Here is an 18,988-nt window from a genome sequence, read left to right on the forward strand (position 1 = left end):
AGAATCCAGCGTACATATGAGTTTGCAAAGTTATCATGATGTTATAATTCAGCCTCTTCCTTGCCCATCCATTAGGCTGGTGTGATTGCTGGCCAAGGCAAGAGTTGCACAGCAGCCTGGGCAACCTCTAGGAATATCCCAGTTTAAAAACAATCTTTCTTGGACAGCTGGAGTTATTTATTTGAACACAGCCAAAGAACTGGCTCAATTACCCTAACCAGTTACTGCTTGAACAGACTCTTGGAATCAGAGCAATTCACAATAAATTCTGGTCAAATAGGCCCCAGGCAGAAATCTCAAAGCACACACACAAATACGGAACTCATTTTCCAGCTGAAAGCCTTACACAGGTACTTAGCAAGTGGGACATTCAACAAAATGTTTCAGTGTAGAACACTCCTGTTAAGGATTTCAGCCAGTCAGCCGTATTATTTTCCAGTAGAGTTGGTCGCATTCCCCTCTCAGCACCCCCAGATCTTCCATCTCCAACTGTTAGCATTTTATACCCATTTAGCACCCACCCCCCAATCCCTTGGGTGTTTTTATGCAAACTTCAGGTTCTGTCCTGTTGAGACCCCTCCCCATCATGTGTGGATATTGCTACAAAAGGATCCACTTGAGTTCAATAAGAATATATAGGATTGCTATGACCATGAAACAATCTAATTCAAAATGGGCCTTGATAACCCTTGGACAGTGAACCAATTATTTGTCTTCACTTTAAAGTCTTCATCTATAGCCTAAATTATGCTGTCCGGTTACTTATCTGCCTACTTGTGCACATTCTTTCAGCTGGTGGCTGTGGAAATAGAAACCATCTGCTCAGTTCCCTCCTTCCATTTCCTATCAACTGTCCGAAACCTTGTTTGCAGAGGTCTGATAGTGCTATTTTTGTTATTGGGCTTTTCTGTTTGTCTTTTGAGACCTGCATTTTCATTATGGAAGTCACCAGGCCAATACTTCGCTGGTCTACAGCCGGGTTGCCAAACTTTGTGCCAATGGACACATTTGGAATTTTGAGAAAGTCCTGTAAATGCTAGGCACAAAATGGCTTGGGGCGGGGTGGGGGCATGACCAAATGGTTACCGCAAATAAAAGCAGAAAAAGAGGCAGGACAAAAGAAGGCTGCAGACATATCCCACCCCCTAAAACAAGCCGTCAATGTGGGAAAAGGCACCGACATCAGCCACTACCACCCTTTACTCACAGTGATAAAGTTATTTACATCTCTACACTGTTCAAAATGTATGGAAGGGTAGGGATTCAATCCTGCCATCCAATGCAATGTCGGCATGTTCAATGTAGGAGAGGCTGATCCAGTTCAAGTAAGAACTGAGCAGGGGGGGGCCTGTTCCTGGTGCATTGTGTATTTTGGAGGGGATATTTACTGAGACGTTTTGCAAGTGTCATGGCAGGTACTGGAAGCCACGTAGCATGGGCGGCTACTGCTCTAAAGGTAACCCAGGTCATGAAGACGACCTCACTAAGTGGAATGGAAAGTTGCTTATCCTCAAATGCATGCTACTGTGGTAATAAATTTTAATATTCTCAGGAATTTTTGTTTTCCAAATATAAATTTTTTAATGGTTCTTTTTTTGGCCGTTTCTCTCCCTTACTACCATTCTTTAATAGGGTTATATTATTTTATATATTGATAATCACCTTGAGTTTTTTATGCTTTTTAAAAGGTGGGATAGAAATATTTAAAACTAAAAATGAATGCCAAGTTTTAGACATATCATATAGTGCAACACACTTGTAATACACCGATTAAAGGGGTTTATAGTGTTAAGAAGTAGTGCAGATTTTCTTTTAGGGAAGACAGTTCAGGGGCAGACTAGCCAAGCTTAGCTCCCCAGCGGAAAAACAATTATTGGCTCAGGATTTTTTTGACATGTGATTGTCGATACATTCACATTGATTTGTGACCTACCCTGTTTCCCCTATTTTAAGAAGTAGTCATAAAATAAGCCATAGCAAGATTTTTAAGCATTCAAGGAATATAAGCCATACCCTGAAAATAAGACATACCTGTAGTGATAGGCGCAGCAGCAATGCCGACCGCGGCAGGAGGAGGGGGAAAAATAAGACATCCCTGAAAATAAGACATAGTGGTTCTTTTGTTTTTCTTTAGGAAAAATAAATATAAGACGATGTCTTATTTTCGGAGAAACACGGCATCTGAAGACATGCCTGTTTGCCCAAGGAGAGTTACTGTGTTTGTTTGGTTTTTTTTAACCAATTTCATCAGTTGGGGGGGGGGGGAAGCCCACCAAGTGCTACACTGTGAGGTACCCACCACTATAGTGTTAGGAGTTGGCATGAGTAGCAGGAAAAGGGCTTGCCACTGTCCTTGAAGTTGAAGGCAGTGTCAAAACACTGTTGCCTGAAGGAGGTGTAGCAGCCAGGAGAGAGGATTGGGGTGCTGATCAGGTGGGAAAGACCTCTGTGATTTGTCACATGATCAGAAGAATACCAGAGAGCTCCCACCACCATACAAATGAGACCAAGTATGGGGACATGGGGTGGTGATATTAAGAACAGAAGGAGGACCTTTTTTGTTGAATCAACTCCTGCTAGAAATTGGACAGATTTGTTGGATTTTTTGACATCAATTGAGATTTGACTTTCCTTATATTTTTATGCTTTGACAAACTGACTTTCATTCTTATGTTTTGTGTAAATTCGTTTTCTGTTTTTCTGTTAGCTACTTTGCGTTTCCCTCAAGGAGGAAATGTGGGATATGGGCAATAAATCTGACCCTCAAAGCAGAACCTGCCTACATTTTCACAACCACTACCTCATCACAAAACACTTAAAAGGGGTGTCTGGGGTTTGAAGGATGAAGTTAAGATTCCTATGATTCTTTTTAAAACCTATTGAGAACAGCATAAAGAAATTCTTAAGCTATTAGGTAATAAAGTACCTGTCCAGCACCTTCCACAGAGCTTTCCACGCACACACAGCTGTTCAAGTATCAAACTCTGCAGCTGTGGATCTACAGCACGGGTGTCAAACACAAGGCCCGGGGGCCAAATCCGGCCCGCCAGACCTCGTCATGTGGCCCGCCGAGCGCCCCAGCCAGCGGGACCCAGCAGTGGGACCTTGCTGCTGAAGCGCCGCGCCAACAAAGCGCTGACAAACAGCTGGGGCCGGGGAAATGCTTTTTGCCCCTGGGTCCCTTCGCGCTCTTTTCTGGCACTGAATCAAGGCGGCGACCCCCCCTTCCCTTTCTTTCTTCCTCTCTCTCGTTCTTATTCTTTCTTTCCCTCTCCTTCCTTCCTTCTTTATCTCTGTCTTCTCTCCCTCTTTCTTTTTCTTTCCTTCTTTATTCCTTCTTTCCTACTCTTCTTTCTTTCACCTCTTTCCTTCCTCTCTCCCTCCTGCTCCCTCTTTTCTTCCTTCCTTCCTTCCTTCCTTCCTTCCTTCCTTCCTTCCTTCCTTCCTTCCTTCCTTCCTTCTCAACTTTCTTCCTCTCCCTCATTCTTATTCTTTCGTTCCCTCTACTTCCTTCCTTCTTTCTCCCTTTCCGTCTTCTCTCCTTCTTTTTCTTTCCTTCTTTATTCCCTTCCTTATTTCCTACTCTTCTTTCTCTCCCCTCTTTCCTTCCTCTCTCCCTCCCACTCCCTCTTTTCTCTTTCTTTCTTTCTTTCTTTCTTTCTTTCTTTCTTTCTTTCTTTCTTTCTTTCTTTCTTTCTTTCTTTCTCCCTCCCTCCCCTCCCCTCCCCTCCCCTCCCTCTCCCTCTCCTCAGAAACATAGGATGCTGCTTTATACTTCTGGCCCTTAAACCCTGGAACCAGGAGAGCAGCTTCAGTGAGTCAACCTCAGCCAGTCCCTTTGGTGAAGGGTGGTGTCTCACTGGCAGAACATCTGTCCTGCATGCAGAAGGACCCCAGCATCTCCAGGTACTAGTAGCTCTGCAAAGGTCCTGCATGAAACCCTAGCGAGCCTCCACCACCTAGTGCAGTTACCAAAAATCATTTTTCAATAAATTTTACAATAATTGTACATTTGAATATCTACTTGCCATTATTCTGACTATGTTTCTGCTTTCAGAGCTAATTATTACTTACATTATTACAAAAAACAGTAATAATTGAATGCAGTGACAATAATTTATGAGAATAAAGAGTGGACACATAGTCCTACAGATACAACCGGCCCTTTGACCAAACTGCTGATGCGGCCCCCGATGAATTTGAGTTTGACACCCCTGATCTACAGGGTCCAACCAGGCATTATATTACACTCATTCATGATGTACTGAAACAAGAACACAGCCCCAAAATCTTAGCTACTTATGTCAAGACCAGCCCCCTACTTATTCAAACTCGCTTGATGCAAGCTAAGGAAAAGCAACAACATATAGTTGGAACCCAAGAGCTTCTTTCTTTCTTCTGAGAAGCAGACAGTTTCTCACAGCCATATCAAACTGCATTAGAAATTTTGCTTCAAAATCAATAAGGTGCTTTGTCATGTGGCACACACGACTGATGTTCAGAGACAGAAGTCGAAAGTCCTCTAGGCACATGAAACTGATTGCACAGCTGTTTGGATACGGGCTCATGTTTGTTGCTGGAAACACCCTAAGAGATACTGAAGTTCATGATTAGGGGTAATACAGTGGTACCTCCAGTTGCGCACGGGATCTGTTCCAGAGCTCCAATCAGATCCCGAAGAATTCGCAACCGGAGGTGCCTGTTCTGCACATGCATGCGGCACGGTAGAGAACTTCTATGCATGTGCGGCAAAACCCAGAAAAATGCTTCCAGGTTTGCCGTGTTTGCATCCTGAAGGATACACAACCAGGGGTGTGTGTATTCAGAGGTACCACTGTACTCTCAAATTACCACACTGTTTTTAGAATACATACATGCTGATAATGTTAGCACCATAACTGAGTATTGCATATTAACAGAGAAAGGGATGCTGATTTAGGAAAAAGCAGGAATTGCCAAGCAGCATAAAATTATTCTGCACCTTCAATGCAGTCTTCTGGCATTCAAAACTTAAGGCAGCACCAAGTCTGTGTGTATGAACCAAATGGCCCACACTAATTCAGTCCAAATCTGAAAGTGTGCTAATATATTAAACGTAAATTTCTAAATTGTTTTCTGTATTTCAAGCAAAGTTATTACCTGTTTAGCATTTATTACCAAGAGACGTTTTGCAAGGTTCTCTGTCTTAAGATGGGTGGGGTACCCTTTACAGCAGAGGGCCGCATTCCCGTCCAGCAACCACATTCTCAGAGTGGGGAGCACTAAGGCAAAACTAGTGGAGAATTGAGTGTAACACTCATCATGGTACAGCAGGCTACTTTCTATACCCACACCTCTATTCTCCATCCAGAAAAGCAAGAGGCATTAATGGTTCGCATTTGCATATGATATTATAGCTACCGGTAGGTAAAAACGCTGAAGGGGAGTATGAAGTAAGGCTGGTGACGGATGATGGGGTGTAAGTCCCAAGGACTAGACAGAGGCCTGGAGGTCCACATATGACCCACCCACACACCCCGGCCTGAGGTAGAACCGAAAAAGCATCCAAATGAACCATAGGCTGCCTCATCCACAGTTTAGATGCGTTCGGAATAGGAGCACATGCACAACCATCCAGTTTATAAACGTCACGTCTGACTAAACCCAAGTAACAAATGAAAGTTAGTATTAAGGGTATAACGCAAGAGGGAACATTGGACTAAGTGAGGATAGGAGACACACTTTGCTTCTGTAGGAATCAAGGTTTAGATGAATGGGTGGGAAGGAAGAGGGCTTTCAACATACGGTAACTTTCCCCCTCATACAGCAGGCATTCATAAATTCATTGGAGGCAGGAGGAGAATTACAAAAATCTGTTCCAGGTCAGTTCATTTTGGAGTTGGGGGGAGAGGAGTGCTTCCAGACCAGAATCTGCTCAAATATGCCATGCTATTTACAAAAAATAAAAGAAATAATAAAAAAGATGAGGGTAATTCTGGTTCACATAGAAGCATCTTAAATACACAAGGTTTGTAGAATTGCATTTGCAGGGGTGCACAACCTGCGGCTCTCTGGATGTTTCTGGACTACAACTCCCATCATCCCCGATTACTGGCTATGCTGGCTGGGCTGATGGGAGTTGTAGTCCAGAAACATCTGGAGGGGTGCAAGTTGTGCACCCCTGGCTTATCCAAACATAAATTCCAGTCTGCAGAAAATGTTGGTTACAAATGTAAACAAAGGATGAAAATCTTGCAGTGACTCAGGCTATTTTTGTGACCTGTCATTCAGTTATTAAATTTCAAGGAAAACCTGCTAGTGAAAAAACAGGAAGCTAGGACTGTGATCCAATTTCAAAACCGTTACTTCCTTGGGACCTTAGATTTTATGCCCAGCAATACTTTACCATCGGGGACCAGTAGCCATTCTTGATTACTCTCTCCATTCAGAACTTTTCCTTAGCACTGCTACATGCCACAAGGCAGCTAACCATGTCTGAGAATAAATCAAATTTCCCAGAGAATAAATTGGGTTCAGAGGCTCCGCTGCCAATCTGCTTTCTAAAGGTCTATCGATCTGCAGGGAGAAATGTTTTTCAGAAGAGAAACTTCCACAGGGTATAGAAAATTAAAAGTGATAAATTCATGTGCTCACTCAAAAGCCTTCAGCTGTTTTACCAAATCAGTGTGGCCAAGAAAAAGGCATCTCAACTACCAATATATAAAATTTTAAAAGCCCAACTTTTCAGCCACAACAGAAAATAACAGAGGATAAAATGAGAACTATAAGCGACACACACAATCTGATTTGAAGCAGCCATTTATCTGCAACTTCAGGTTTTAACTTCCGCTGTGAAATGCCTATTTCTGGGGAACAAAGATGCTCTGTATCTTTTGCCAGTGACATCTTGATGGACTGAAGCTTGCACGTTAAAATAAATGATTCTATGTGCTGTAATGCTGCCCTAACAAGAATGCCTGCTGATGCTTCATCCCCACAAAAAACTTCTAGGTTATTAGTCATGATCAAGAACTTTGCTTGTAGTTTGGTGGGTTAACAAAGCAGAACTCCAACCACCGAAGAATGAACTGTTTCAACAAGTGACCACATGAAGCCACAAGCGAATGCCACTCATACCACAATATGAAACCAGAGCCAAGACCCCTCCTTATAAGGAGGAAGTGGGGGAACCAGGCTAGAAGGCTAAGGGAGCAGTTTAGTCCACATAGTAGCTAACAAGACTCTTCTCATTTTTGTTGTGATGGAGAGAGCAGATCTCTCACTTAAAAAGTATACTTTGCAGTTTTAGCCCCAAGGTTCACAGAGCATTCATCCTAGGGGGACACACATATGCAAGGATTTCTTTTAAGACTCCAAGATCAACCTGGAAAATAATTAAATATTAAAACAGTCCACAGATGTTATCCAATTTCACCTACCATTGCTTCCAGGTATAAAAATAATCCATATTCTGTTTGAACTTCTACAGTCAGGCACATTATGTCAATTATTGATGCAGCAAAGAGGTGAGCTGATGAGGAGCGACGTTTGGAAGACTATCATTTAGATGAGGTAGGTTTTTAAACTAGTGAATTAGGTTTAAGCCATCACCGAAAACTAGGATTCCACTTTTTATCCACTGGACTCATGATACAGGTTCAATAAGATTACGCATTATTGATATCATAATTTATGCTCCTCCAAGGAACTTAAGGCAACGTATTTATTTCTCTCTACCCACCTACCAATCTCTTCACTATAACCCTTTGAAGTAGGTTAAGCAGAGAATTTGTGACTAGCCCAAGGTCTCCCAGTGAGTTTCATGGCTGAAAAGGAAACTGAAGCTAGGCTCCCTGATGCAAACCTAATATTTTAACCGCTGTGCCACAACCACCCTTTCAAATCCTGGCTTTTAATTTTGTTTACTGGTTTTCAGTCAGTGTTCTGGATAACTCTAAGGCTTCATGCAGTCTTATTAGGGTTCTCTCAGGTGGAAATCAGCAATGGTAGACAGGATTCCCTGAAAACTAGCTTGTGTATCACTGCTGATCTTTCTCTACAACATGTAGCTGTAGGAGAATATTAGGTGTGTTCTGGATCACATTCATGCACAGTGATGGCAAAGCCCCATTAGAACAGAAAGCAAGCCTAGATCATGGCCTAGAATCCCCTGCAAAAGCAAACAAATTCATCTGAAGGATTCCCCTAGTACAGTGGTTTTCAACCGGTGTGTCATGGCATCCTGGGATGCCTTGAATGATGGCCAGGGGTGTCATGGGCAACATTGGCCTCTGTCCCTTCCCTCCCTCCTCCGATGCCCTCTCACATCTCTGTCTCCCAAAGGTTTGCACAGCTGTTTGTTGCAGCAGCCCTGGCTATAAGCTCCCCAGGCAAATGCTGCCTCTGGGTCTGGTTGCCAGGAGCTGAAGCGGCCTCGGAGTAAGCAAGTAAGCGGGTGAGGGAGGGAGCCAGTCTGCTTGCCCTTGCTGTTGAGGACAGACCAATCCCAGGCCCCTGTGGGGCAGGGTGAGGAGGCACCTCTCCTTGGGGCGGGGCGGGGGGACAGCCCAGAGACCAGGGGCAGCAGCTGTCCAGAGGACTCCCAATGAGAGGGGAGAGGAGAGGAGGCTGAGCGAACACTCCACAAGGGAGGGTGTTCAAAAAAGGGTGAGAAACTGCCAGCTCTGCAGGCAGGGGGTGACATAACTGGGCTTCTGAGCCCTACAGGGGTGCTGCAGAAAGAATGTAGTTGGTCAAGGGAGCCGTGGACTCAAAAAGGTTGAAAACCTCTGCCCTAGTATAAAAAAGCACTGTCCTAGCAACAAAAATGAAAGTGTCTGAAGATGTACAATTAAAAGCATGCAATAGCTAATTATGTTACCAAGCAGCAAGGTTAGAATATAGATGTGTCATCTTTCCTGCCACAAAACCCCAGGTATGTACACAACACTACCTTGGCAACCCACATGAAAGCTTTCGTGGTGGAGGCAAATCTGGATGGCTTTGGAGTCAGACAGAAGACAAGGATTATCTTGATTGGACCACTGCATAAACTTACCCACCCACCTGCAAGTGGGTGCCCTGTTACAGCATCAACCCAAAGCGTCTAATTTTAGAACTTCCTTTTCTTCACAGATCCTGTCTTGGCATAGGAGGCTGGGTTGTTTGTAGCCAGAGGGTGGGGGCCTTGAAGCCAAAGTTCTATGATGCTTTCCTTAGGCAAGCCACTGTCCTTTGTCTCACATACATACCCATCTGAAAGATTCTCCTGGCCAACCTCTCAGGGTTAGAATGAGATAATAAAGTGAAGCACCATGGAATGCAATGTTAAATGCTTAGTATTGTTACCAGTACAGATCCATGGACCTGGATTATGAGCCTTGTTTGCTCCCTGCTCCTGGGCTTGTCAGGAAAATCCCAGGCAACCAGAAGCCTGTGCTTCTTCAAATAATATGTTGACAACAAGGAATCTGAAATATTTGTTCAGCCAAGCACAAGGGTGGTACCAAGCAATCTGAAACTCACTTCCTCAAATAAGAAGAATTCAGGTCATTTTCTCCATACCCCACTCTAATCCAGTTGTCTTTCAGCCTTGGATGAGGTCCTGATAATGCAAACTTTCAAAGGTGGGTCTCTATTTCTACACAGCCAGGATTAAAGGAGAATATTGCAGCACTTGGAAGTCTGCACTGAGAACAGTGGTGCTATCCACAGGGTATTTCACCCCGCTGGGACTACAAGATACGGAAGCACTAAAAAAAAAAATCGTGTTCTCATAGCTATTTATACAGCACTGTCTGAATACATTACCACCAAATATGTTAAAAGCAGCTGAAGGGAACAGCTTTACATGCAATGTGGAATCATCTTTCTGATCTCACAAGACACCTTCCCCCTCCCCAAAATGCAGGAAGCAGTGAAGAGGTGGACTGCTGTAGTGTCTGAGCGCTAGTGTCTGATGTTGGGCCGGTATGGTCTTGGGGTGGCCAGCATTTCATGGCCATTGCAAGACCAAATGAGAATGCCTGCTACCAGCCTTGTGAGACTGGGACTTAGGAGATGCTATAAAAGGCCGTGTCCCACACCATACAGCCTCTGTTTGGAGGCTGGGTAGGAACACTTTAATGCTGTCCAAGCTGCCTGTGAATGGGCATGCTTTTCACCTTCCCTGGGTGAAAATCATGTTATGTATGGTGTAGTTCATACTTCTTCTGATTAAAAGGACCAGTGTGACAGCTGGCACATGGGACAAAAAAGGAGGGCCCAGAAATCCCTGCCTTTGTAAATAAAGAACGTAAGAGCTCCTCCAGGGAGGGAGAGGTGTCTGTACTTGGCTAATGGGAAAAGCAACAGAGCAGGGCTAGTCCGCTGATCTGTGCAACTGGTGGATGGTACCTGCTTGCAGCTTAACTCCACTCTCTTTTTTAAGTCTCAAGCACAGCACCCAAGCAGCATATAAGTAATGAGACAGCCAGGCCAGTTGCATATGTGTAGAGAGTATGAGTTCCCCAGCCCCTTCCTCTCCCCTAACTTTTACCAATATTCACAGCTGAACTTTTATATATTTAGTAATGATTGATAGGACTGAAGCTGCCTGGTACAGAGTCAGACAACTGGTCCTTCCATCTTAGCACTGTCTACACTGTGTGGCAGGGGCTCTCCAAGGTTTCATACGAGGGACTTTCACATCCCTACTTGAAGATAGAATGCAAGGCAGATGCTCTGCCACTGAACCATGGCCCTTTAAATCCATTATTAATCTCTTCATTTTCACCACAAAGCAGTCAGTTACACCAGCAGGACAGAAACCCACAAACATGGCAACTGCAAAGCATATTTAGTCAATGATTAATTTAGTAGCAATATGGACAAATCCTTCTGGTTTTTTTTACGAAATTATATTATAGCTTAGGACTTGTTTCCTAGTTTTCTTTGTGACTGCTGAAGACCAGTAAGAGCACATCCTCTTAACACCACCTAAGAACCAAGATCAACAGCATGAAAGCTTGGTAGCCTGTCCAAATTCATAGGGAAACTCCCTTCAGATGCAGATTTGTTTGTTACAGCCCTTCCTCGGCTAATTTTTGAAAACGAAATGCTAGGATCTCTCTGGTTGGGTGTTGAGGTTAAGATATGGTATAATAAAGCTTACTTGTTTCACTCTAATGATGCACTGTTATCTATTGTGAGAATCCAAGACAAGGAATTATAAACCCCCTTATTTTGTTCTGTTATCTTCGGCTATTAAAGGATTCAGTCAGGCACAAGCAAAGCAGAAATGCCTCTGGCCAATTAGGAACTCCTGACTTAGTTTTTAGTATGCAAACATATTCATTATCACAATTATTCAGAAGGGAACACAGTCTACAATTCCAAACAACCACACAACTACCCCAGTGACTCTGAAAGCCTGAGAAATGGAGGAAGCAAAAAACTAGAGATTTGCCCTATGTTAACAAGGGTGCTAATTCAGGACAGAAATCCCAAAGTATGTCTGATATCTGATTGTGCAAACAAGCTCCAGGACCCAAAACAAAATGTTTGGAGAACTCATGTTCCAAGATTCATGTCCTTTTTCCAGGGTACTCCATTCCAGTCCCCACCTTTCCTCCCCACTCCACCCCCATTTTATGTTTTCTCTCCAAGTCAGCCCCAATATTTTTTGTATTTCTGCAAACCTGAGTCCCTCCTTGAGTGCATAGATGGCTTCACAATGATCCATACACTCTGAGAACCAAGTTCACTAGGAGTATATGAGATTTCCATTAATAGGTATATCAGGTCTTTGGTATAACTCATATTAGTATGAACAGTACCACAAATCAGCACTTTACTAATTTCATCTGAATCTACTTCTGGGAAGTTGGCATTGTTAAAAAATACTAAAGAAGTTTACACATAGGACAGGTTTTCCACTCAGATGAGTCATTTGCAGCTCAACCCTAAGGCACGAGAACTTTCAATAAAGCTGCAGTATTCATTTCAGGTAGAGAAATGGCAGATTCTTTGTGTAGTAAAATCTTGAGTAAGAATAAATATGTCTTGTAGTCAAGGCTTTTCAGTCATTGCTCTGAAGTTGCACCTAACAGGACAGGTGCATCTTGGACTCTGCCCAAGCTCTGCTCCTATCTGCAGTAACATGAGCTGATTGCAAAGGCAAAAGGAAAGTCTATTCTCTCATTAGAATAGTAAAGAATAGAATGCACCAATTTCACTCTGCAGTGACTTATTTCCAAGTACCCTAAAACCAAATCATAATGCTTTTGCACATACACACTATTTCAAAGCAAAAACCAAGCACTCTCTCAAATTATTTAAAGGAGCTAAAAAATCAAATGAGGAGTGAAAATAAATATTGGGAGTGAAATATTGCATTCAAAGTATTAGTGCAGGAAGCAAAATGGAGCTACCAAAACTGCACCATCATCTTCTGAGATGCAGTGGTACCTCACAAGACGAAATTAGTTCGTTCCACAAGTCATTTCGTGTTGCGATAATTTCGTCTTGCGAAGCATGGTTTCCCATAGGAATGCACTGAAATTTAATTAATGCGCTCCTATGGGCAAAAAAAAGCACAAAAAAGGGCGCCGAATCACCCGCCACGGCCGGAAGTCTTTAAGGTTCTGGGGAGGGGGAAGCAGGAGGGCCAGGGGTCTCCTCCCGCCGCAGCCTCCGCTCCTTCAGGTGCTGCCGCTGTTCCCGTCAAGGGTTGCCTGGCGAGCCCCGCTGCTGCTCCTGCTGGATCCCGCCAGTCCACCAGGGAGGAGCCGCGGAGGCCGGCATGGCTGCCGAGGAGGGCAAGGCCGTAGCAGGAGGCAGAAGCAGCGGCCGTGGACGTCACCCCCGCCCGCGACAGCGGAGTCCTAAAGGTAAGCGGCAGCAACTTCCCTTCCCGTCGCGAGGCTGCTTCGTCTTGCGAAGCACGGCCATAGGCGACTTCGTTTTGCGAGTCTTCAAAAAAATTGCCTTGCGGGGTACCACTGTACAGTATAGGAATTTTACAGACACAGCAAGAAAATGAAGGCCCTTAAAGCCTTCTCCACTTGCTGAACTGCAAAAGACAGCTGCTCTCTGCTTTAGCTGAAAATGTTCTGATAGTACAACAGAGTAACAGCAGCCCTTCATTGTGGGAAGGGATTCATCTTGTCAGAGCAATGCAGAAGCATCAAATAGGAATACTTTACACCTGATAAATACCACTACAGGCAAATTCAAGTTACTTTTAACATTTGACATTTTATTATGTTTTTATATTCTACTGGAAGCCACCCAGGGTGGCTGGGGAAACCCAGCCAGATGGGCAGGGTATAAATAATAAATTATTATTATTATTATAACTACTACTACTACTACTACTACTACTACTACTAAACTTTCTGGTACCTCGGTATAACAGGAAATAAAATAAAACAGCATGCAATACATCTATATACTGCTCAAGCATAAACGACATTAAGTTAAAAGTCTCCAAAGCACAGCAGGCATATCCTTCAAATACTGTTGAAACAATAAACTGTTTCACTTCTCTGGAGATGCTAATCTGTTTGTAGAACATTCCCTTTTAATTCTTTTAAAACCAATACAGATAAGAGAAAATGGTGTTTAGAATGTGTTTAGTATAAATAATATTTGGAGCTTATTTTTGTTCTTAAAAGCAATCAATTGCTGCCACCACATTTTTCTATGAAATCCATTGCTGGCTCATTTTACCCAGAATTCAATGCACAACTGAAGTGACATTTTATCAATGATCTTCAATAAAGTTTGACCAAAGGCACACATGCTACACTGCTAAACTAAGGTACATGCAAGAGCTTTCATAGCTACTAAACTGTAAGTTTCCCACCTTTGCCCACCCACCCACAAAATGCAAATGGAGCCATATACTCTTTCTGAACCAACCAAGGGGCTTTCGTTGATGAGAAGTGGCATTGAAATAAACTAACAACAACATGTCTTGCTACAAAGATCTTACCTGTTGCTTCAATGTATTCAATGCATCTCTCAATAAAAATGGGAATGGGCTTCTCTGGTGTCACTACAGTGGACAAAGGCACCCCGAAATAGTTGCTCTCCCATGTAGCTTTTGTGATAGATGGCCGAGGCTTAGGCTTTGGTTTCTGTAGAGAAGAATTTACCAGAGTTAATATTGTTGGAAACATACGTTATACAATAAATAATGAAGCAATGGGTTTAATGAGGCTTTACCTAAGTAACCAAGAGGTCAATAATATAAGAAACTGGGACGATAAAAGACACAACTTGTTAGTCAAAAACAAGCTGTGCTTCTTATTATACATATGTGCTCAATTTGCTATAAAGCTATGGTTGCTATTGCTACATAAGTAGAATGTGAGTTCATACAACTATATATAATGCTTTAAATATAAAAAGGTAACATTTAAAAATAAAGCTTAAAAGGAAACATTTATAAACTACTTGGAATGATACCACCTGCCACAGCAAATGCTACACAAACAGTTTCACAGTAATAAAAATAATTTGAACACCAGATACCTTTTACACCTGACTAGCAGGGAGTGAAATAGCAGCAAATACAAAATCCAACAAGGAAACCTTCTGCACCTCCTCTTCCAAACTAGAATGCTATGGTGCAAGGTACATTTTGTTCGCTTACAAAAAAATGCTGTGAAGCCAACAGGTATTTTCTTCCCACAGTGGATAAAGAACAGCAAACAAATAAGGATTGTTTCTGTCTAAACCAATCCTATTCTCAAGCAACAATGTGCCAAGAACAGCTAAGAGCAACAGGCAAGGAAGGCACAAAGCGTCAGGTCAAGTGACATGTTTATTCCAAGACAGCGATTCACAAACTCTATCCGGGTGAGCCTTTGAGTAAAAGTGTGTGATTTTTTTGGGGGGGGGGAGCGTGGCTCCACGGAGGTTCACTTGGAGCACCAAGGGAAAGCTTATACTTAGAGATGTGAAGGGCCAGAAAAAAACCAGAAAATTTGGGGGGGGGAACCATTTCCCACCCTTTTTTTCCTGAAGGCTTTTTTGTTTTTTCCCAAAAAATTAAATACTGTGGAGAGGAAATATGAATAATTGTTACTTCTGGATTTTTAAAAATTGTTTTGTGGAGTTTTTTTGTTCCACATAAACTAGTAAACAGTTCAGGAGATTGTTGCTCCATTTGTTACAAATACAAATAAATATTATTTTAAAAGTAAATTCTGTTTGTAATAATTGTTTGGATACACTATATTTTTAATGTGCTACCGCAGTTGTGATAATTTTATGCCCATTAAAATTGTACACATTTTATGTTTCTAAAGTAACAGAATGACTTTCAAACTGGAAAAGAAAAAATAAGTGCTAATGTAGCATTTTTTTTTCAATTTTTCCGAAAATTTTCACTTTTTCCCCAGAAAAAAACGGGAAAAAACAGGTTTATTTTCCCCAAGCTTCAAAATTTCTGGAAATTTTACATCTCTACTTATACTTCAAAAGCAGGAAAAACAAACCAAGCAGCAAAGAGAAAAACAGAATGGCCCACTTAGGGAGAGATGGAAGGGCAAATGTATCTTCTCAATATACAGTATGGCTGAACTTCCCCTAGTGAAGGAGTAGCCAGCGTGGTGCCTTCTAGACTCTCATCAGGTCCAGCTAGCATGGCCAATGATCAGGAATGATGGGAGCTGTAATCCAGCAACATTTAATTGGCTATTCCCTGCTAGCTAGAACCTCTGGTACTAGAACAAGAGCCATCCCACAGGTCTATGGTCCTTTCCAGGCTGCAAAATTATTTTTCCCCACTTTTCACTAGACTATTTATCCACCTTTCATCAAATTCATTTCATCAAATAAAATTCAATTAACACCAGAAAGACAAATGTTACCTCAAAAACTCTAGCAGCCAAAGTATTTAATTTTTAGATACCAATACTGTATAGGGCTTGCAAAAGTGTTAAATGTCAAAACATTTTAAAATCCTTGGTTAGTGGAGTACCTGAAATCCCACCACCACCACAGTTTGCTCTTACACTCTCACTTGTGCATTCCCATTCTACTAAAAGTATGGAAAAAGTCATAATTCCATTAAGGTATCAGAAGTGGGTGGGAGGCAAGTTTCCCTATATTTTCAATTCCCATTTTTTTGCATTACACTTAAGGTACATGGTACCTAAAGTCTCAGCTGGATTCTTCATTTGTTTTCCTAGGTGGATTTCCATGGCCAATTTTCCTTTAAGACCTGTGCTCCAGAAACTGAAGCAGCTCTCTTTTCCTGTAGCTATGACCTATGGTGACACAACAGATATTACTATTACACCACTCTGCGGCAGAGATGGAAAGTAGGAAAGAAGAGTCATTCTACTGGCTTTGTTAGGTCAGCAACTTTTGGCTCTTTCTGTGAACCACGCCCCACTCAGCCAAGATGCCTTGCCAGCTGCAAAGCATCCCTGAATGGCAAGGAGTGGTAAGTGAGATGTGCCCTACACTTCAGTGTGCATGTGTGTGTTTGGAATCAAGCGCCTCTGTGCCACCACAGGGTGTGGGAAGTTCCCAAAGCTGTTTCCTTTCCAAATTCCCCCCTTGTCCCACCCAATCCCTTTTCCTTCTATGTATTGTTTTTTTATCATAAGCCTGAAGACAGGGGGTGTCTTTTTCTTAGTAAGTCTCCCTAGGAGCATTTTTCAGCAAAAAAGCAAGGTTGAAATACTTCTGATTTAAAAAATCACTTTTTTGTGCTGTTTCGCTATTGCGGGTTCACACATGACATGGGAGGAGAGTTACTTACCGTATTTTTCCGTGTATAGGACATGGTTTTGTTTTGTTTTTACGAAAAAATTAGGTTTGAAATTGGGGCTCGTCTTATACATGGGTAGTGCTGAGGGGTGTTTTCTTAATTTGGAGGCCCCAAAAATAAGAGGCATCTTATACATGGGGGCATCTTATACACAGAAAAATACAGTATTTCATTTATCTGTCACTTTTTACAATAAAAAAATTCAAAGTGATATGACAATAAAATTACAATGCATATAAACAATAAAAAGAAAAACTTGGAAGCCATGACAACACAATAAACAGAAACTGATCATCCAGAAACCAGGTCCTACCCATACTAAAAGATGTGTGCCACCATAGGGGGCTACATTAAGAAATAAACAACAACAACAACAAAATCTAACAATGGACAAAGAGGGCACCAGGCACATCATCTTAAGAAAAGCATTTTATAGATTGGGGAAGGCACACCAACACAAAGGCCTTTCCTTTTTGGCCATCCTCCACCCCTCCTTTGGGTGGGGAACAGAAGAGAAGGACCTCTCATGAAGACTGCAGAGTCCCGGTTGGTTCATATGGGGAGAGGCAGTCTATGAGGTATTGTAGTCCTGAGCTGTACCGGGTTTTAAAGGTAAAAACTAGCACTTTGAACTGAGCCCAAAATCTAATCTGTAGTCAACACAGTTGGGTTAAACTCCCCATGCTGAAGTCTCAATCCAAATCCCCCACTTCTAGTAAAGGAAAACACACACAACAATGTTGGTTGATCCTGCTGCGGCTGCCATGTGTAAGTTCAGTAGTCAGTATTTGCATTAAAAAAAAAAAACTAAAAGAAGGAGTTAGCAGTCAGAGTACTCCCTCATGAATTAGCTCTGGAATGTGCCTAATGATGCTGTTGCTATTGCCAGGGACATCAGATGAAAGCCATGCAATGACGTTTGGGTAGCCCTGGTATCAATATTTTCAAATATATTGCATTCTCTATCAATGTCAGGTTATCAGATAATGTTTTTTAAAAAGAGGTTTCTTTAAAATTCACTTTATCTTAAAAATAGTTGTTCATAATATTCTCTCCAGATGAGGAAGTTGGCAGGAAACCCGGGGAAGATGGACGCGCTGCACTAATTGAAAAGTCACAATATGTAGTGTATGACTCAACTGCAAGGAGGTTTCCAGCTTGATAAAAAGGGCTACACAAGGGCAGGTGTTCTATTATTTTGAGCTCAAGAGAGGAGATTAACTCACTCCTAGCCAACAGCTTCCCTTGAAGACATCTGTTGAACCATGTGGCCCCAGGAAACTTCCCACCCGCCCAACTCCCCCCCTCCATTGTCTATACCCCATTCCTAGCTAAAAAATGATCACTTCCTGTTTAGTCTGTTTCCATATAACTTCCTCCCTCCAGAGCTCTGGTGACAGAAGGATACGTAGAACAATACAACAACAGGGGGAGGGGGTGACAAATTATTTTCAGACACCAATGACAGAAGAGTTTTTCTGCCAAAGACATTAGAGAGCATATTAAGAAAATAAACCAGGTAATTGAAACTTAACAGTAAGAGCCTATGCCCTATCCTTTCCATTCATCACCATTCATGCTGGACAGACCACCGATTAATATGCTCCATGATGGCTATCAAGATTATACCTCAACACAAGCTTCAAGGAAGGAAACCAAGGCACAAAATGAACACTCAACCCTTGAAGATTAAGTGGGATTGCTTCCAAATGACTCTTAAGAACCATCTGATTTCTTTTTAAAAAAATAAAAAATTTTAATTAATTTTTCCAAATAAACAAAAAAAACAACCACAGAAAGCTGATTACATTTTATTTTAATTTCCCCCATCTCAGCCTTTTGCTCCACCGAGCTGTGACTTCCCTCCCATCATTCGGTTTTATTTCTCACTCCTGTCTCGCAGTTCCTTTTTATAAACATGGATAAGTTCACTTCGTAGGATTTATTTCAGTCCTGCAAGTGTCTTTGAACTTCTACAGTTCTTCTCCATATAGTCAATAAATTTACTCCATTCCCTCTGGAACTTTGTCTCTCCCTGGTTTCGAATCCCGCAGGTCAACTTTGCCAGTTCTGCATAGTGCATCATTTTCGTTTGCCACTCCTCAATCGTCGGTATCTCCTGTACTTTCCACCTTTGGGCTAATAAAGTACTCACCGCAGTTGTAGCACACATAAATAATCTCTGATCTCCCCTTGCTATTTCCTCTCCCATTAAACCTAATAAGAAAGCTTTGGGTTTTT

General features: G+C 42.2%; 1 protein-coding gene across 1 annotated transcript in view; it reads right to left on the bottom strand.

The window, feature by feature from the left end:
• Positions 1-18,988, bottom strand: part of ARHGAP35 (Rho GTPase activating protein 35) — a 96,166-nt gene that overhangs the window by 29,056 nt on the left and 48,122 nt on the right. The window contains exon 3 of the mRNA XM_035120790.3: positions 13,955-14,099. Within this exon, the coding sequence (XP_034976681.1) occupies positions 13,955-14,099 (145 nt within the window). The remainder of the gene's footprint in view (positions 1-13,954; positions 14,100-18,988) is intronic.

Source organism: Zootoca vivipara, chromosome 6 (genome assembly GCF_965207765.1).
Source record: "Zootoca vivipara chromosome 6, rZooViv2.hap1.1, whole genome shotgun sequence".
Classification (NCBI taxonomy): Eukaryota; Metazoa; Chordata; class Lepidosauria; order Squamata; family Lacertidae; genus Zootoca; species Zootoca vivipara.